Raw genomic sequence first — 21428 nt, forward strand, 5'->3', positions numbered from 1 at the left:
GACGAAAAACTTAAAAAAAAAAAAAAGGAAAGCAGAAATTAAACGCCTGTTGGTACACTAGGGTGACCTTTCTCTGCTAATCCCCGTCTCGGATCAGTTTCTACCATGAACATGCATCGAACGAAAGTGCGATCCATCACTATTTGTTCCAATCTCCGTAGCCGTTTGATCTTTTCTCACACCACCCCGTTCCCGACGTATAGATAGTATGTACGTCCCGCCTTGGATGCATCCTTCAGCCCACGGCAGATCTGACTCCCGGTGTCGACCAGATAGTGGTGTGGTGATCGAGGTCTTTCCATACTTGGTGAAGTCCATCTTCATTAGGTCTGAAGTTCTCGCCTTCCATATTATCTGGCGCGCTTTGTCATTCACGATCTCTTCGAGCTCCTCCATCTCTGGTGGCCTTCCCTCTGGATGGTTGAGCTGTCATCCCCGTATAATTCCTCATGATCGTGCTGAGTCATGCTTTGCGGTTCTTCCTCTCCTTCGCCGGGCGTCCATTCTCACAAGAACTGCCGTACATTTCCTGACGTATCCGGTTGCTCTTCCTCTCTTGCATTGATGGTTATCGCACGGGATAGCCAGTCAGTGATCACATTCTCCTTCCCTGGTTTATATTGTATAACAATGTTATACTGACTAAGGAGTTACTTCCATCTGGTCCCCCTAGCCGAAGACTCTTTCAACTTCCCTAATCATTGTAGTGGTCTGTGATCAGTGTGCACCCGAAATTTTCTTCCAAAAACATAGGGGCGAAAATGTTCTACCTTCCACTCAATGCCCAACAGTTCCCACTCTAGCGCGCTGTATCGAGTTTCTGCATCCGTTAAACGCCTGCTAGCGTACGCCACCGGTTGCTCTCCTCCCTCACTTTCTTATCATACTACCGCCCCCAACGCGTACTCACTTGCATCCATGGTGATGGTGAACATCCGTTGGAAGTCCAGGAATGCCAACACCGGTTACTTCTGTAGTGCCTCCATACATCTCCTTATATTCTCCACTAAATCGGGTGTCACCAGCACCTTATTTCCCTTTTTCAGTAAGTTGTTGATGGGTACCAGATATTTGGCCATCGCCGGCACGAATCTTCTATAATACTTGAAGGCGCCCAATAATCTCCTGATTCCCTCAACGTCCGTTGGAATCGCCTTTTTGCTGATAGCTGCCAACTTTTTCGCGTCTGGCCTGACTCCAATATCGTGTGCCCCCAAAAATTGATTTTTCCGCCGATAGCTTCAACCCAAATTTCCGGAGTTGTTGGAACACCCTGCGCAAATGAGACAGTTGTTCCTCTTCCGTTTTGCTGAAAACGAGCAGGTCATCTATGTACACCTGGCACATGGACTCGTCGATTCCCCACAGGAATTCGTCCATAAACCGCTGGAACGTCATGTGGGCATTCTTCAGTCCGAAGGGCATTCTTGTGAATTCATAATGCCCCCTTTCAAATGTAAAGGCTGTCTTGTGATGGTCCTCAGGATGCATCTTAATTTGGTGGTAACCGGCTTTCAAATCTAAAGTGCTAAAGATAGTAGCCCCACTCAATCTATCCAAAATATCTTCCAGTCGCGGTGTGGGGTACCTTTCGTCTACCGTGTTCTCATTAAGACCCCGGTAATCTATCACCTCCCTATATTTCTCTTCCTTATCTCCCAGTGTGCCCTTCTTCCGCACTGCTCACAAGGGTCTGTTGTATGGGGAGGTGCTGTCTACGATAATGCCCTGTTTTTTAGGTTTTCTAATTCCTCCCGGATGTGTTGTCGTAACGCATGTGGGTAACGCCTTTCTTTCACGTATGTGATTTTATCTTGTTTCAAAAGGATCTGGTGCATTGTTTGTCCGGTCATCCCCAGTAAGTCTCCCTCTTTAGAAAAATGTCCGCATAGTCCCTTTCTATATCCTGTCTCCAATTCCTCTCCCACCTTGAATCGCGCCTATTCTTTTCTTCCTTTCCCTTCGGGGTTCACGACAATGATACCGCATCTTTCCCAACTTAATCCCACAGGCCCTTGATATTCCTAACCCTTACACTTGCCTTCCCTAAGAGGTCGCAGCCTATAATTACTTGATATTCGCGGGGCATTTTCTCCACGATATGAACCCGCAATGGCTCTCCCACGACTCCCCATTCACCTAAATCTATCTCTGCCTCCCCTTCTACCTTACAGGGCCCACCCAGGATGATTAACTTACAATGACATACCTGGACGTCCATCTGGAGTCTCCTCTCTCCTCCACTCATCTTCCTTAGCGCCTCTCGGTGCAGGAACTCCCCGTGTCCCCCAGGCATCCCACGCCGCTCACTTTGGAGATAGGCAGGCCGCTGCTCTCACCTTTGACGTAGAAGATCTGTAATGTCCGGTCGCCCCTCTCCAGATACCCTCCTCAACTTTCCTGCCTTGATCTTCTTTCTTCGGTTCGCCTTCTTCAACCACCACGTCTGCTGTTTTGATCAATTCCACTTTCTGTCCCCTCAACATCTTCCTCTGTCTCCGACACTCCTGAGACCTCCGTCGACGAACTAGCTTGTCAGGGTCGAGTCGTTCTATATCGTATTTTCGGGGCGTCGACCTCCAGGGGATCCCCTTTGTCTGCCTCACGCCTTCGATATATGTAGGGGCATTGTTTCGCAATGTGTCCCTCGTTGCGGCAGTCAAAGCATCTAGTGCGGGGACACTGAGCCACCAAATGTCTCACCTTCCCACAGCCATGACATCTGCGATCGTCTCTGCGTCCTTTTTCTCTAGGCCTCACCTGGTTCGATATCTTATCCCTCGTATGCTCACCGTCTCTCTTACGCCACATATTCTGAGGGTTCCTGGAACGAGTGTGCTGAACCCTTGTCCATTCTGATTCATCGACCTCCATACAGGCCTCCTCCTGTTTTGCGCCTGCATCTATTAGGTCCTGTGCACATTCTAAAAACGTGGCGTGGGCTCCCGCTAGAGAAACTTCCGGTAGTGGGGCAAGTTCCGGGGGTGGAGGAGTCACCTCTATGGATGGTGAGTTTAGAACCCCATTTTGATTTAAAGCTTCCAGGTTCATGACCGCTTGTCTGAGGATACTAATGGCAGCCATTATTTTTTAAAAAATGAGAGAATAGAAAAAAATTGAAAGCTAAGAAAACTAAGATAAAAAAAAAAATCTTCTTAAAAGTAAATATTACTTTGGTATTTAAAGTCCCGGGTTTCGGCACCAGTTAAGTATTTGCGAAAACAAAATGTCAAAAAAATAGAAGATGAAATAAGATCTAACACGCTTGATCTGCTGTAAAATACTGACTTTATTGTATTAGGTATATCTCTTATATACATTCAATCAGCTGATCCCCTCAGTCAGCTGACATCGAAATAACAGCTGATTCATACCGTAACTTATATATACAATATATATATATTAATGTTTTGTTTATAATATTGTATAATAATTTGTTAAAAGAAAAACTAATTAGGGATATAAAAAATGGAAGACTAACAATATTGTTCCTCTATTAATTACTATTTATAGGACCTTTTCAATAAAAAATAAAAAAGTTACCTTATGGGATATCCAGGTGATAGGTGATTGCTGTGATTCATATATAGATTTAGTATCATTTAAAAAGAAATTAATTTGTTGTTGAGTTAATATTCCATCACTCTTGTCAAATTCTGTTGCCATCTTAAATGATAAAAGTAAACTATGGTGTGCAAACATACCTGTTGATTATTATTTTCTGATCAATTCTAATTATTATATAAATGAACATGATACTACTAAACGTGTACATATTTTAATAATATATTGTAATATTTTCTTTTTTAATAAAAAGTTAATTTTTTATATGAATAGTTTCAGTTATGTTTTATTTTATGTAGCAACGCTCAAAATATTATTCATTTGTTTTACTAAACCAAAAACCAAGCTAATCAATTTTGTTCAGTCAAATATGAAGTAAAAAACATCTTTTAAAGTAGTCGAGATAGTGAATTTCAGAAGTAGGTAGATTTGCTACAATGTATAGTAGATTCAAATATTTTCAACTTTCGTTATTTTCCTATCATGATTGTATTTACAGTAAATTTAAGCAAGAATAGCAGAGAAAAACAAGTGTTAAGGAAAACTCTACATAGAGAAAATCATAGGCAACAACTCAAAACCGTTGTGCTACAATCAATGATTACATCAATTATCGAATGTTGGAAAAGAGATAAAGGAAGAAAGACACTTGTTTGTTTGGATGGCGGGAGAGTGGATATGTCCTGGAAGCAGATGGTGCTTACCATTCTTTGCCTACTATCAGTGGTAGATATCTAGAAAGAAGACATCAAGAATCACCAGTCATCCAAGAAGATTTTATAATTAGTTGGTTTTGCTCAACATAGAATTTAAGTATATTTGTAAAAGTAGCTAATACTTCAAATATACAGACTATTCAAAGTCATAGAATTGCAACATAAGAAAGATCAAATTATAGCATTTAAATAAACAACCTGTACAACTAGAACCTATAAAGGGTCTTAGGTTCTGTACGAATCTAAAATCAAAATTGTAAGAGAATTCAATTTCCTAAAAGAATCCGTTATCATTGAGCTATTTATTTATTGTGACATCATCATGATAGGTATTAAAGTCTCCTTGGAGTGAGATTTTAGGAGAAACCTAAAATTATTCTGACGAATTCTTAAACGATTTTGTTCTTTATATTTTTTTGATTTCTTGCACCATATGTGAGCAAATTTCCAAAAAAAATTTTTTAATTGTTTGCAGATTTGAAAATTGAAGGTGTTCAGGACATATAAAACCAAAAAAGTTCCCAATATAACTGCCTTAAAATTTCATTTAATATCAGAATCTATTAAAAAAATTTGGAAATTCAGAGTTAGATATACTGGAGAAGTTTTGGAAATTAATAATGCCTTCAAAAGATGTACCACATGTCACTCACCCCAAAACACATTTGACATGCCATTTGTATATTTTTCTTCTTTTTCTGGCACAACAGACGCATGAAGCTGCCCTTGGCCTGCTTAACGACCACCAACCATCTTTCTCTATCTTTTGTAAAGGTAACTGGAATCCTCAATTGTTGCGAATCCCGCCGCACAGGATCCCTCCATTAGCCCTTCGGCCTACCACATTACCGCACACCATGCGGAAAGTAACTGTACAGTTTATAAGCCACTCTTTCCTCGCTCATCCTCATTACATGGCCAAGCCATTTAAGCCTAAATATCCTTATGTAAGAGGAGATGCCACATTCCTTGTAGAGCCCAAACAGTTCACTATTTTTCCTTCTTCCTCAATTACCATTCTCACATACGGGCCCATAAGATTCTCCTCAGAACTACTCTTTCTAATCTGTCTAGCAGGTTAATGCTTTTATTGCTCAGGGTCCAAGTTTCTCCTCCGTATGTGATGATTGGCCTTATCAACATTTTGTACAGGGTGGACTTGGTGGTATGGCTAACAAGTATTTGTATACTGTTGTTACTATTATAGAAAGGGACGTGATGACAGAGCGAGTTAGACCATCGGTCCCAGAGAGCCCAGTTCGGAACTTGTGGATTTGATTGCCAGCTGAGGTAGTTAATATTTATTTCTTGAAGGTTCCGAGAAACAAATCTTGATACTCTCACCTTAGTACACAGTGGCAAATCTAAAATAAAGATCAGTGGTTGGCAAAAATGACCACTAAGCTCACTTCCCAGACAAGTTCCCCACCAGATACCAATACCAATACTATTATGCAAACTTGTTGTTACAAATAATGATTCTATTTGATGACATCATTCACGTCTCTTAGAGCAATTCTCTGACTTTGGTGATTTTTTATAAAGTTCCCTCACTTTTCCAGGTGTAAACGATTCCCTGACTATTCCAGGTTTTCCATGTTTGGTAGACACCTTTAAAGAGAAATATAGAAACACCTTCTGTAAAATTAGGTTTATCTGGGCTTCTAACAATTTATATCTAAGCAGAAGTTATGAGAATAGTTATTCATTCATATGTAGAGTTGTCCATAGTTGAGATCTTATGGTCATGTCCTAGCTTATTAGACACACAAACAGCAAAGAGACAAACAAAGGTAGGAGTCTTGAAGGTAGTAATTAATTAAAAGAACTTCAAATATCCAGTGAGATGTTTAATGTATAAAGAAACTCCTTTAGACATCCCAGGTTATTTGACACATATTTATAATAAAGAGCTGTGGTTGTTATTATTAGGAAGTTAGGCTAACCCATTTGTTACTGATGACATACATGTTTAACATGGCGGTACTTGGTTGCTGGTGGATGGCATACATGTATGCCTTGGGACTAGCCCAAACCCAGGTAGGTTCAATGGGTAGGTAGCATCAGACCCCAAAGATTTTACACTTCTAACACTAAAATCCGTATCAAACGTATTAACCTGCCCTGTGATAAGAGTAAATAATGTTATATATTTTAAAATAAAATTCTCATATTTATTCATTAAAATCTTGTAGTCATCAAAGCTATACTTTAGATCTGAGAATAATAAAAAAACTTTTAAATTTCCTTTTATTTATTTTAATAAATCAGGATATAACATAAATTGTGTATATAACCAACAGGTGTGGCCTAATTCTTTACAAATTAGGTCACAGCAATCAGGACACAGCTTTTAAAAGAGTTAAATTTTAATAACTTTTTTTTATTCTTTTTATAACTTAAGTAGTTAATGATGGAAGATAAAGTACAAGTAATTAGGGGTAGAGGTCCTAAAGATGTGATTCTTGGGAAATGATATGGAAGTAGTTTTAACGACAGAAAATTATGAAGATAATGTTGTCCAATTCATTAGAGCTGGGAATGACTTATCGGTATTAAATAACATCCATGATAATAAATTAGTGGGAACAGATTTGGCTTTAAATTCAAATGTTGAAAATAGTGATCATTTTGATACTAAAACCTATGTTTCAACAATTAATGATGGTGTTGAAAAATAATGCAGAGAAATTAAGGGATGGTTTAAACCCAACATTTGATAAAATAAATGAAAGGCAAGAAAATTTGAAAAAAAAAATTAGCAGATCAATTTAAAGCCACCAATATATACCAATAAAGAGTTACTCAAAACAAATGGGATAGGATTATCAGAATTATGAGATAAATTAGAAAAAGTAGAAGTAGTTGAAACTAAGTTAATACTAAATAACAATGAATTATTGAATAAAAATATTGATGAAAAGCTTGAACATTTTGAATCAGAAATTAATGAAAATTTGATGAGAAATTAAAACAAAATGTAGGAAACCAAATTGAATCAAATAAAATAAAAAGAAAGTTGTCTAACAGAAATTACTTTAATACAGCAACTGTCTGAATTGTCCAATAAAATGATTGAATGCACTTTGGAACAAAATGAACCAAAAAATCTGTTAGACTTCAAATCGAAATATAAAAGTAATATGGAACCTTTGAGTTAAAAGGATCACTAGGTTATATTTTATAGAGAAATTATATGACAAGCATTAATGAATATCGGAACTGTTCAAGATTATGCACAAAATGATCATTATAAATGATAATTAAAGTATAATTAATTACTCCAATTAAATCTTTCAATACAGGGAAGTAAAAAATAAATTCATTAGACTTTTCAGTTTTAAAGACATTTATATGGTTTGACCCTTATTATTTAAATTTAGATTCGACCCAAACACTCATTCTAGTTAAAAATAAATTTTTGAGGATTGGAAATAGGATATTTGATAAGGCCTTAAAGGTATCCTTAAATAATAAAACAATGTGGTATGGCTCCTGTGGTTAGTGGTAGCCAGGTGAAGGTGTCACATTCCATTCCTTACACCACAGTATAACATACTATCTTAGTATTATATCATTCACTAACTTCACAGTCATTTTTTTATTAATCTAACAATCTTTGGAAAATTCATAATGTTCAAAGTTTCTACTAATGCCAAATAAGCATTTGTTCGCTAATCCACTAGAATATATATAACCTTGAGCAGTATAAAGTTTTTCTTTGTTATTAAAAGTTGAATTTTTTTCTCTCATATTAATCCGTTTAATTTTGGTCCATTGTCTACCTCTACTGTTTTAATCAAGGGGAGGGGGTTGTGCTTGAAGAGATTCCTAAATAATTTATTATTTCATTTGCCAAAATATTCCTCAGAATATTTCTGAAACAAATTCTTAGTAAAATAAAGAATAAATAAAATAATCTCTTGTTGTGAAGAAATATTTTTTCTTTTTATAATATTGTATGTTTCTTTAATCCTCTAAAAGGTTCACTATGTATGTGAGTTCATTTAAAAAACTTTTAAATGTTTCATTAGATTTCATTTTTTTTTAAGACTACAGTTATTAATAAATTTAGTTATTCTAAAATTTGTGGCTAATAATAGCTACTATTTATTATATTTTATTCACAAGTCTTTGTATATTTATAAGTATTAAAAAGCAATTATTGTTTAGAAACAAATTTTTTAATTGTAAATATGTATAAAATTATATTGAAAAGTAAATTGGTTTTATCACGCTGTATTTTTAACATTCTATGTATTGTATTTATATCTAAAGATATTTACTGGATTAGTCTTCAAAAGTATGAACTCGGAATGGAGCCAAATTTCAATTGTAGTTGTCATAGAAATAAAAAATTTGTAATTATAGTTTGTTGTATTCAGTATATTTTAGTGTATGGTATTGTAATTATCCTATGAGTATTTGTAAGAAGTTAGTAACTCTGAGGCAGTTTTTTTTTAACCAAATGCTCAATTGGATAAATGGAGTATGAAGGTTTTAGAATTTAATTAAACTTTTTTACTAATATTTTTTTACCTAGAGAGGAGGAGAAATGTAATATCCTATTTTTTAATAAATAGTTGTTTTTATGAATAGGTGGTTTTAGTCATATTTTATTTTATGTATCAACATTAATATTTGTTTGGAGGAAGATAGTCCGGGTAGCGGTCAATAAAGGTTTCAAAATAGTAACAAAAACTATTTATTGTTAACCAACATTTCACCCCACTTTGCAGCGCTCTCTCAGGGCTGATAAGATATTCTGTTACCAAGAATGATGTTCTGTCAGTTGGTAACACCTGACGAAGCCCTGCAAAGTGGGGCGAAACATTAGTTAACAATAAATAGTTTAATGTTAATATTTTGGAAACTTTATTGACCGCCACCCGGACTATCCTTCTCCAAACAAATATTAACATTGATACATAAAATAAAATATGACTAAAACCACCTATTTATAAAAACAACCATTTATTTAAAAAATAGGATATTACATGTCTCTACTTCATATGGTCAACTATCTTTTTCCAATATTAATATTTGTTGATTTTCTTTTGTTAAACCAAAAAGTAAGCTAACCAATTTCATCATTCAGAAGTTATGGAGCCCAAAACAAACTCGTTTCAAATATTTCAAGTCAAGCATGCGTCCTTTCGAAGTTTGTGGAATTACTACTACATTCTACAGTGGATGGATTGAAATTTTTCAACTTTTGATGTTTCTCTACCACAATTATAGCACAAATTAATCTAAGAAGAAATAGAAAATGTTAACAATTATTAATGAAGTATTTACATCGTGAATCATCACAAGTGAATTAGAGCGGTTGTTCTACAATTGATTATTTGAATCGACGATTGAACATTAAGGCATGAGAATGAACAAAGGAAACAGGACACTTGTTATTTAGGCACAGGAGAAATGACATCTCCTGGAAGCAGGGGGTGCTGACCATCCTTTGTTTATAGTCAGTGGTTGATAAATAAAAAGAATACACCAAGAGTCTACAGGCATCCAAGAACAGATATGACTGAAGAAAGAAAAACACTCTTTGTTGGGATCGCCGGTAGATCGGACGTGTCCTGAAAACTTGAGGACTGACCCTTTGTCTACTGTCAGTAGTAGCATTTTCAGAATGCAGACATTAGAGTTATCACTCACCAAAGAAAAACTAGAATTGGCCAGTTTGCTCTACCTAGGATTTTTAATTATATTTGTAAAAATAGCTATTAATTTAGTTAAGTGTCATTGTGTTCTGATTGTCAGAAAAGCTCGTCCTGAGATAAGAGTCAATAATGTTATATAATTTAAAATACAATTCTCATATATATTTGATATTTAATCTTTTCATTTGAACCTTGTAATCATCAAAGCAATATTTGAGATCTGAAAATAATAAAAAACTATTAAATTTCCTTTTATTTATTTTAATAAAGCTGGAATATTACAATATATATATTTGTCACTATATTAGTAACAGGGTATAGTAATATATACACACACACACACATATCAGAGCTGCACAATGGTCAATCATGATATTTAGTGAACATTAATCTTGGTTTTTAAGTTTTGAACTGAGTTTGGTAGTTAAAACTAAAACCAAAGCAATTAAATAAATATTGTCAAATAAGTTTACCTAAACAGTACTTCAGTAACAGTTTTCCATTAAGTAAATTTTCATTGAATAAAATACTAGCTGTTAATATTAAATGATCTGTAAAACTTTTAGACTTAATTTTTTAGTATTAAATTTAGTATGACTATATAGTTGATTTTTAATTTTTCCCAGCTCTAATCTAAATGTATTAGTCTTCAGCCTTAGTATAATAACATTACAAACATACCTCTACACTGAAAGTCATAAAAAAATTTCTTCATAAATTTGATAAGATTTTCAATTTTTTCCTTCTCATTTAGATTTTTAGTTAATTTAGGTACAATATTTTTCCACAAGTAACATAAAATATCAAAAAAGAGCTGTATAGATATTTCATACATACAATTAATAATGTACATATCTGATAAAGTAAAGTATAATATAGAAATAGATTTTGATAAAGTTTCATATTTATTTCTCTGCTTATTATTTTGTGAAAGAGCAGTTGCTTCTGCATCAAACTTTATTCTCATCTGCAAAAAATATAATAATGTTATACATCCAGAAAATTTTTAAAATATGGTAATATTGATAAAGGCATAATGGTATAAAGCTAATATTAAAACAGCAATGATAGTAATATAAAGGCCAAGAAACCCACAGGTTTGATGCTGATACCATCAACAATCACAGTCTATATATTATCCTGTAATTATTCTTGAAGTTAGGAGCTCAGAAAATACTTTCTTTAGTGAAAATTAGCTTAGTAAATGAATGAAAATGAGAACTGAAAAAGCACTACATTACATCAATAGTTAGTTAATTGTTCAACAACTTAAATAAATGAATTGATACAGCAATAACCCAGATATTTATTCATCATTTATGATGCATAAAAAACACCTTAAAATTTTATTTAATGTTTTTCTAATACAGAGTGTTCAGAAAGGGTGTAGATTCGAAAATTTGAAAGCTCTCTACATTATTTAATTTATCAAAATGTAAATTACAAAGTGGATAAATACAAATTAAATATAAAAATTTATTCACGTTCCCAATACTTTCTCTTAGTTTATGTTTAGAACATTATATATATAATGTTGGACTTAAAAAGATTCTCTGGAGAGACAGGCGAGTTAAATCACTTCCTGAAAGGGGTTAAACGAAGATTATTCTCTATCGTCCTCTTCTGCAACATTCTTCTTGCTATCTTGGTATCCATTTCCACAGAAATTGCCCTACCAACCCAGATGGTTCCCCACTTTCTTGTTCCAAGGCATTCACAGATATGGCTTGTGACAACTAGTTGGCCACAATATTTTCCTTGTGTAGCTTATATAATACTTCCATATTATACTGTCTTAGAAGCTCCTTCCAATGCACAATTTAAAGTTTTTAATTTGTCCTTAGTCCTTGTCCATCAGTTCTGTCAGCTTATTATTATTGACACAGAAAATGGTTCAGTTCCCTGAGTTCCCCAGTGAACCTTTCAAGATATGATGCCACTTTCCTGATATCTTGTGCTGTTACCGTCCCAATTTTTATCCACTCCAGTGCATTATACTTGTAGCATGATGATTGATGGTAGTGCTGGAATCTTAATTGCCACTGGCTGAACTGCTACTGGTGGGTTTTCCTGGGTTAGATTCAGGATTGGGTCCTATAATATATTATTGTTCACCATAACTGAGTTCAGAAATTTGCATTAAATGAATATGAAATTGCAGGTGAAGAGATCAGAAGCAAATAACAAAATTGGTTTTTGGAATTAGCTGTTAGCTCCGTATCTAAAGGTCCCGGGTTTCAGTACCAGTTAGTTATTGGTGAGAGCAAAACGTAAAAAAAAAAAAAATAAAAAAAATAAAAAAATAATATATGATACTCTCGGGTACCAGTAAAAGACTTATTTTATTGAGTATAGTTCCTCAATAAATCTATATCTATTAATATATTCAAATGAGCTGATCTACTCGATCAGTTAATGTGGCATTTCTCAGCTGATATTGAGTGCAGGCCATAACATAAGATATAACATAACATAAGATCAATATGTTTAATATTCACACCATATCGATTTAATATTTTTTTCTATAGTTGCATCGAATTTTTAAAAAAAATAAATATTTGGACAGTGCCTTTACACCTTTACTTTTTTCTTTTTAAAAAAATCATTCTCAAGATATGCCTTTAAAGTAAAATTCTCAAAGTAATATGATATTCTCTCATTCTGGATTTTCTTTTTTGGGAAGTTTAATTATATTAATTTTTTCACCTCAACAATTAAAAAAATTTATATTCTCTAAATCCTAGTACGTAATGCACACTACAAGCTACAAGCAAGTTCTAAAATACAAACTGAATATTACCTCTTCAATTTGCATTTTGATATCATTCAAAGTTTCAATAAAATTAATATGTTCCAACAAGCCAAATTCTGATTTTCCAACTTTAAATATTAAGGAATCTTCTAGTTTTTTTAACAGGTCTTGTTTTATAAATTTATTTAAAATAATTTCTTTTCTTTGATCCCAATAATCTTTTTGCTCATATTCAAAAATAAAATCTAATAATTTATCATGTAATTCCTGAAAAAAAGAATTAACAAGTTTGTACCATTTTTTCTTAATACATTTATGCCTAAATACTTTTTCATTGCAAAATTTAATTATTACAAGATTGTAACAAAAAATTAATTACTGTTTAACCTTAACTTTACAACTGTTTTATTTATATTTTAGTATTATTTATTTATATCTATCTACTAAAGATTAAATTACTTAAGCAGTACCCACAGTATGTTAGTCTATAATCATTGGTTTACCCAATTTAGTGTAACCAAATGTCTTTATTGTAAACAATAATTACAAGGAATCAGTATTGTATCAATAGCATATTTCTTAAATGGAACTAAGCACTTGAAAAAAATGGTAGTCTTTGGTTTCATCTGACATGTCATTTTTGATGTTAAAGTGAGAGAAAGAGAGAGTTTTAACTAATTAGTACCAATATCTGTTTTTGCTATTGGGAACCTGATTCCAAGTCCACATGTACTGTCTATTTCAAAGTCCAGACTGCACCTCTCTTCCTACTACTTCATGCTCATGTACCTTCTTCTTTGTTCTTCCCATTCAAATGGCCAAGTCCAGGAATGAAAAAATTAAGTTTTTGCTACTCTTGAGATCACAAAAGACACAGAACAGCTGGGTCACCAAGTCAGTCAATTGGTCACCAAGGGCATCTCTATCTCCATTGTTTCTCCATGAGTACACATGTTTGGAGAATGTGTTCAGTAGTCAGCTCGCCTCTTTCACATTCACACAGAAAGTAGGACCAATTTTAAATGTTTAGTAGAGGTGATAGTTTAGCCGGTTATGTCCAGTTCTAAGCTGGAAAATCAAAACCTGTTCCCTCTTTGAAAATGAGTAGTATGTATGTCTGGGTTTGAAGTCTGAATGCTGATTATTCCAGCCTTGCTGAATCACTATTTTATCAATGGTTTTAGCTTCCACCAGTCAAGGTATGTCTGTGATTTGGAACCTTTCTTCACAAGTTTATCAGCCAGTTCATTCCTAGTTATTCTTCAAAGCACAGGGATCCACTGCAGTGTAACTTGTTCATAGACATCGGGGAACGTTCAAATTCAGTAGCAAGCAACGTCAACTCTATTTTCAACCCGTACTTTAGGCTCATAAGAACCAAAGCTATATCTGTCAAAAATACAATGTTTGATTTCCAAGACCTCTTAAGGTCAATTTGAATTCTGGTTACCTCCAGTAATGACTTATACTCGGCTCCATAGTTTGACGATTTGAGTCCTGTGACAATCGCTTTCATTAGTGTGTGGCCGTTTGGAAAATCCATGTCATACCTCCACTCCATTACTAATTGCATTATCAGCTTAGCCATCTGTGAAGATTCTGATCCACAAGTTTTTTGGGTAGGTGGAGTTCATGATATCGACTGCTTGAGCTCTGATTTTGGTCACTATTTTTTCTATTACCCAGAATTGATGTGACAATTGAAGGTCTGTAAGGACATGACAAGGTTGGGAGTCATCTACTATCTTCTTTATTTGAGACTGAATTTCTTTTAACTGAAGTTCAGCTTTTATTGAGCGTGTCTTGTGGAGGAGGATTTGGTTTTTATGCGATTCTGCATCCTTGGTCCAACGTGATACTTTAGGGGTTGATTGGGAATTCATTTAGCATTTGTATATCTATTCTATCCTCCAGTCTAAGAAGACCAGTAATAGATTCCATTTTACTTATTGTAGTAGATTTTAGATCTCAGGTGATTATCTTTATTCCCTGATTTTGGACAACAGAAGGTTTTTGGAAATTGGAGTTTGCTGTAATTCCTCAGCTCGTTATTCCATACTCTAGTATGGTCCTGATTTATTCTTTAAAAAGAGATTTTAAAGTCTTATGCCCCCAATTAAAGCCAGATAACATCCTCATAAGGTTTGTTTTTTTTTGCAAACTTCTCTACATACTTATCACTGTAAGGCCTTTACATGTTAATCTAGGGTCTAAGTTGATTTCAAGATAAATGTATGTGTATGAGTCATTCTTTACAATCACCCTAGCGCCTAACATTAGATTTATGGATTCAGGGGTATTTTTAAATAAGCTAAAGATGATGTACTTGGTTTTCCCTTTACTTATCTTCAGTCCCCATTTTTAAGTATAATAGTAGGGCATCAACTGCAACTTGCATTCAATATTTAGCAGCTAGGATCAAAGTAGTCTTACACCAAAGGGTCATATCATCAGCATACAGCAAGACATCAACATTATGCAGGAGATCAATCAGCACATTGTTGATGAATATGAGAAACAGAGTTGGAGATAGAACTCTTACTGAGGGAACTCCGTTTTTAATTTGTTTGAGTCTTTTCTTCAACCCTCTGGAGAGTACTCTAGCTATTTGCAACTTTAGGAAATTGTGAATCCAGATAAATGCCCTACCTTTTATTTTCATGTTAACCATTTTGAGGACTAGGCCCTCTGTTCAGACTAGGTCACAAGCTTTTTCCATGTATATCCAGACAGCAAGGGTGTACTCCTGCTTTTAGAAATCAGCCTCGATTTCCTGGGTAATATAGGCAACATGTGTACTTTCTGAATCCTGCTTGCTCAGGAGCTATTAATTTGTTCTTTTCCATGAACCAGGTTAATCTCTTATTTACTAATCTTTCCATAAGCTTGCTTAGGCAGCTTAAGAGAGTGACCGGCCTGAAGCTGGAGAGCTCGTTCTTTGGTTTTCTGAGTTTGAAAATGGGAATCACTGCTCCTTCCTTCCTGATTTAAGGAATTTCACCTTCGTCCCAGCAGGTGATTAAAAGACTGAGGAATCTCTTTTTTTGATTTTATTCCTAATTTTATCATCATCTAATTTATTATACCATCTACCCCTTGAGAGGTTGTAGTTTTTAAAGTGCTAATGACATTGTCCAGCTCAAATGATGTGAAGGGGTATCAAGATCATTCTGAGTTTGCTTAGAATGTCTGAAATGGTGCTTCAGTTGTTTATGTACACTGTTACTTGTTTGGACGTCTATCTGAATCTCGTCAGTCTTGCTGATATGTTTTATAAACACATCAGCAGTTGCTTTTCCTGTGAGAAGTTTCCCCTTGCTTTCAATTGTATGAGGATCATACTCTTTGTGGTCATCGGTCAATGATTTGGTAAGCTTCCATAGCTTTTTGCCATTTTTATCTAAATTCAATGATCCAGTTTTTTCTTATGACATTTTCCTATTAGATCAATTTATTTCTCTCTTTAGCTTGGATGTGACCTCTTTCAGCTTAAAGCAGGTCTCTTAATTCTTTCTTGCTCCTCTAGGAATACTTTATCCAGCTGCCCGAAGAAGTGCTACTGTGTATTGCTTTGCAAATTGGTTAACCTTTTTCAATTTTGTACTTACTGCAGCTGTCTAAACATCTTTTAGCTTTCTGTATTTGTCCCACTTTGCTTTTTTGAAATTACATCTGAGGAGGGGTATTTCTTCCTGTGGTGGAACTACAATAACAGTACAATTTTAATGGGCTTATAGCCCCTTCCTCCTAGCTGATTCAGTACATGCCTTCGAGCAATGGACGTCAGGCTATTTGTGGCAATGTCTGGTGTGGAGATTGTTTTCCAAGCTCTGGAGTAGATGTTGGAGGGTCGGATACACAACAATCTTAATGAGCATTCTGTTTGCTATGTTTCCAAATCCTCACCTCAGATATCATAACGATTATAATCTCTAAGAAGGTGAGTAAAAGTTAAAATCGCCTATCAGTAAACTGTCATTATCAGGAATTATCATGTTATCTAGTGAAAGAAGTTTGTCATTAAGGCAATAGTAATTATTAATTTTTATCTATCTATTCTCAATTTGAATGAGTATTCCATCCAATTCTGCTTCATCATTACTGTATATTCCTTGTGAAGAGATACATCTTGCTGGGATAGAGTTTTTAACTAGAGTGATTATTTCCCCTTTAAATTGATTCCTTCCAGAAGACCAGGTAGCCAGGTTTTCTAAAGTGTATTTTGGAGTTTAAATGTGTCTCCTATTATATATACACTGTATCAATGGATTCATCCTGCAATCTTTTGGTAAATGGTATTTTCGTATTAATAATGCCTTCTGCATTCCATTTTAGTATTCTTAGGGGCTAATATGTTGGTTTCGTGAGGCCAGTATCATTTCTCCTAGTCCCAGTCCTGACTCCTCAATGTTAAGCCCGGTAGCATAAAGGCCCCTTTCCAATTGGGGCAAGATGCTATGCTCGCTTAGTGGGATTCAGCAAGACAGAAAACTCGTTCCCAACATCTATGTCTGTTCTGAGCCTTATTAAGGAAGTATTGCATGGAAACTTGTTTTCCAACCCATCATGAAAGATTTTTGGTGACTATTTTGCACCTTTTGGCTAGCTGCCTCCAACTGCATTTTTAAGGGTTTGTTCACTCACAGTTCTTCGGCATAGCCTGGAGATTTCTGAACTTCCAACAGGAATGTTTTTTAACCTTCTGGTCTAGTTACGCTGTTTAGTATAAGCAGGGCCACCTTGAACAGGATGCAGTTTATCGCAGTGCATGGACAGCCTTGGGTGTATAGCGTTCTCAAGAACTCAGCCTAAGCTTCATGAGCCTCTCAACTACTTCCCTGAGGCTGAACTAGGATCAGTGTACAGGTTGAATCTGTGCAAAGGTACAACCCCCTTCCAACTTCTTGGCCCCTCATGCACTTTTTTTACTTCTAATTCCATAGGTTTCTTCTATCCTTCAAAATAGTCATGGGTCAAAAGAGTCAACTAAACTTATCACCTCAAAGCTCTACAGACCTGTTGGAAAACATAATGCTGCACTATTTCCGAGACCAAGGCAATAAAAGTTGAATCAGGGAAGAACAAGAAAAAAAGCAGTGAACTCCTGAAAAAAGTTAAACAGTGGAATACATTATATGTTGGAAGAAGTGCCCACTGCCTGATGCTCTAAATCACAAGATGGATTTATTACCTTATCTAGTAGCTTCCAGCCATGGTTGTTTGTGGGTCTACCACGGCTGGTTCAAATTAGCTGATAAATCATTATACTCAAATTACACGAATAGTGATTAAACAGTAGTCCATGGATTCTTCAATAATTTGAGTTTTACCAAAGAGAAGAAAAAGGTAGATAAGAACACAGGGACAGAAATTAATTCAAGAAAACCAGGTTGATCTGATGATGTTAGCAGAGGAGAACTGAAGTACTACAGTGGAATATACAACTAATATTGACAGTAAGCTCAGAACCCATATTGGAGCAAGAAAGGCCATAATCACAATTCAGTTAACAAGTAGGTGCATAACCAGCACAACTTCCATAAATTAATGCCAAACAGCAGTTCTATAGTAAAGTAAAGGAGGTCAATTGGGAGGTGCTTTTTTATCAAATAGTAATCTTAAGCTGTTGTGAACGTCCATGCACTTTGCCTTTAGAAGATTATTCCTCTATCCAAAAAATAATCATAACTATTCGCAAATGTGGGAGTAGGTATGAGGGCAATTCTTTTAATTATTAAGGATACAAAAATTTGAAACTTACCATTTTGCCAACAGAAAAATTAATGACAGTAGTCAAAGAGTAAACATCTGGGTTAAATTTAGGATGTGTATTTTTTGTAGCCAAATAGTAACAATTTTTTCTCATAATAAAATCTTCAGCTAGTGATTCCAAATTAAAAATAGGTTTTACTCCTGTAACAAAAAAGAAAAAAGAAAATTAGTGTTTGTAGTATCAAATAAACTGTATTTATAATTAATTTATATAAACTAACATTTTTTCATGAGATTTATTTACATACCTTAATTAATTAGGGCCCCATTGGGGTCACTTTTCAATATATTTTCTTTTTTACATAATATTTATAAATTCAATATTAGGTCATGGTATTAACCAGAGTCCATGGAGAGCATCAGAGGTGGCTGATTATGTGACCTTCAGCTTTCTTTAATCAGAAGTGGTGCTGGTTCAAATCCACAACAGATACCTTCCCCCCGCCCTCGTTCTCCCTACAATATGTACTGGCAAGTTCACCCTACTAAATCCCCACCGGGTCAATCCTATTTCCACTTCCCCCTTTACTTCATAAGGGCCACCCAGGGTGATTAATTTACACTGACATACCTGAATCTGGTGTGTTCTCTCTCCACTGCACAGCTTTTCTTGAGCTTATTGGTATATGACTGTGTTGGCATAGCTGGTCCACCAGGTACTTCACTCCTGCTATTTTTATAATATGCACACCACTGCTATTCTCCCTCATGATTTAATTCACCAGTGTGCGGTCACCTCTGCTGACCACTCTCTGCTGACATCCCCTTCAGATGTCTTGGGTCTTGCTCTCTCCAATGCCTGCTTCCATCTCCCTGTTTCCACTTTCCCTTGACTGCAATGGGTTCCGTGTCTCCTCAGCTTCTCCAGTCTCTGATGCTCCCAATGCTTCCATGGATTCACCTGATGATCTACTCAACCACCAATTGCTTCTCCATATCTGTTGGGTGTAGACTCCATTTGTTTGCCATGGCTTACATCTCTTCTTTGGTACATGTATAAGCACTGTTTGGCTCTGTGCCTTTCATTTCCGCACTCAAAACACCTGGTGCATGGACATTGGACCACTAAGTGTTCCACCTTCCCGCACCCATGACATTTGCTATCTTCTTGCTGATTACTACTTCAGGGTTTTATCTGGTTCCTCTTTTCTGGGTTCTTCGTCTTCTCCCAATATTCCCTTCTCCACCATGGGTTAGTGTATTTCTGAATCAGTGATAGTCGACTCTGGTCCAGTAGGGTTTTTATTTCCATTCATTTATGACTCTTCCTCCCGGACACTAGTGTCTACCGAGTCTCGTGCACAGTACTCGAATGAGCAATCCATCGGTAATCCTTCCTTCTTTCCTATTTCTCTTGCCAATTGATCTTTCAGGATTACTAATAAAAACATCATTCTCACTTGTATACCTGGTTCGTGTCCATTAGCTCTGTAAACTTGTCCCTAATTCGATCGCACTGAGATAAGAACTCCTCGGCATATTGCCCACTGGATTGTCTCCGTTTCTTTGTTTCTTGGAACATATGGTAATTGTCCTCCTCTGGGGCACATCGTCCCTCTCTGAATGCCTTCTTCAACCTCTCCTTCACTGTATCCTTATCTGCCCGGATCTGGTTGAGAATGGACCTTTTTACTCTGCAGATAACACCTCTGAATCCACTTAAGCCAACAGGTTATTGGCGGTCTTCATCCTTATTCTATCTATCAGAAAATGGTTTAGTTCCTCAAGCTCCCCAGTGAACCTTTCTAAATCAGACACCACTTTCCTGAGATCTTGTGACGTTGCAGACCTAATCTTTATCCACGACACATGCGATTGACAATAAAGGTAGAATCTCAGTTGTCACAGGCGGAAATGCTACCGATGGGTTTTCCTGGGATTGAGTTAGGATTGGATCCCCTAAAGTACTGCAGCTCACCATAACTGTCTTTAGCAATTGGCACTAAACACATATGAAATTTCAGGGAAATACAGCAGAAGTAAAGAGAATAATAAAAATAATAATTTATTTTTTTTTGTTTATGGAGCAACCCCCATACAAATAGAGTCAGCCTGTAAAGTACATAATTTAACAATCATTGTATTAATAATAACAATCAACAAACTATTTGATTATTATATAAGCTAATAACAAAACCGAATACCCAAATAGTGAATTAAAAATCATTTATATAAGCTAATAACTAACAGTAAACCCAAACTGAGATTACCTACATTAGTCAGAGTGAAAAAACAGAACATTAACGACTACTTACTTAATAAAATAAAAGAAACAAGAAACTATACATCTTATTGTGAAGATAGGTATCCTGCTCCAAGTATAAGGCTTTGCGTTACATATATAAAAAGAAGTTTAAGATCCGATTGTGAGGGTACAGACAAAAATTCATACAACTTTAGTACAATATAGAAGTTTAGTTTAGTTTAGATTTGTCTTATTTCTGCATATGTATAATTTTTTTTTTTACAAGGAATGTTTGTAAACTGGAATTACAGTCAGCTGTTACAGACGGGGGCCATATCAGCTAATCGAGCAGATGTATATATGTATATGTATATAAGTTACAGCCTAAGGTAGCTGTTACTTCGATGTCAGCTGACTGAGGAGATCAGCTGATTGAATGTATATAAAGAGATGTACTGAACCCAATAAACCAGTATGTTACAGCAGTTCACACGTGTTACATCTTATTCATTCTTCTCTTTTTCGACATTTGGCTTTCGCCGATACTTAACTTATTTGGCCTTGTCAAGTTCAAAGCTATCTTTTATATATGAGAATAAGTTAAAACTATATAAAATTCCGTAAACGTTGGCTCAAATAAAAATAGTACATAATATTACTATTTGAGTTTAATTTGGCTGCACCTGGAGCATATTCCATTTATTATATAAAATTTAAATAAATGCAATTTTATATCATTAATAATTTTATACATAATTTTATCATAAACA

At 35.2% G+C, this 21428-nt stretch overlaps 1 protein-coding gene and 1 long non-coding RNA gene across 2 annotated transcripts in view; both read right to left on the reverse strand.

The window, feature by feature from the left end:
• The window catches only part of LOC136796800 (uncharacterized), a 13642-nt gene extending 7070 nt beyond the window's left edge, over window positions 1-6572 (reverse strand). The window contains exon 1 of the long non-coding RNA XR_010844548.1: window positions 3544-6572. This is a non-coding gene — a long non-coding RNA (uncharacterized lncRNA). The remainder of the gene's footprint in view (window positions 1-3543) is intronic.
• A 3617-nt stretch (window positions 6573-10189) lies between these two features.
• Window positions 10190-21428, reverse strand: part of LOC106684648 (dynein axonemal heavy chain 10) — a 114757-nt gene continuing 103518 nt past the window's right edge. The window contains exons 32-34 of the mRNA XM_067051521.1: window positions 18463-18614; window positions 12750-12968; window positions 10190-10916 (exon numbers count right to left, since the gene is read on the reverse strand). Coding sequence (XP_066907622.1) covers window positions 10605-10916; window positions 12750-12968; window positions 18463-18614 — 683 coding nt within the window. The 3' untranslated portion in view covers window positions 10190-10604. The remainder of the gene's footprint in view (window positions 10917-12749; window positions 12969-18462; window positions 18615-21428) is intronic.

Source organism: Halyomorpha halys, unplaced genomic scaffold, assembly GCF_000696795.3.
Source record: "Halyomorpha halys isolate HHAL.00 unplaced genomic scaffold, Hhal_1.1 Scaffold598.1, whole genome shotgun sequence".
In the NCBI taxonomy this organism is placed as follows: domain Eukaryota; kingdom Metazoa; phylum Arthropoda; class Insecta; order Hemiptera; family Pentatomidae; genus Halyomorpha; species Halyomorpha halys.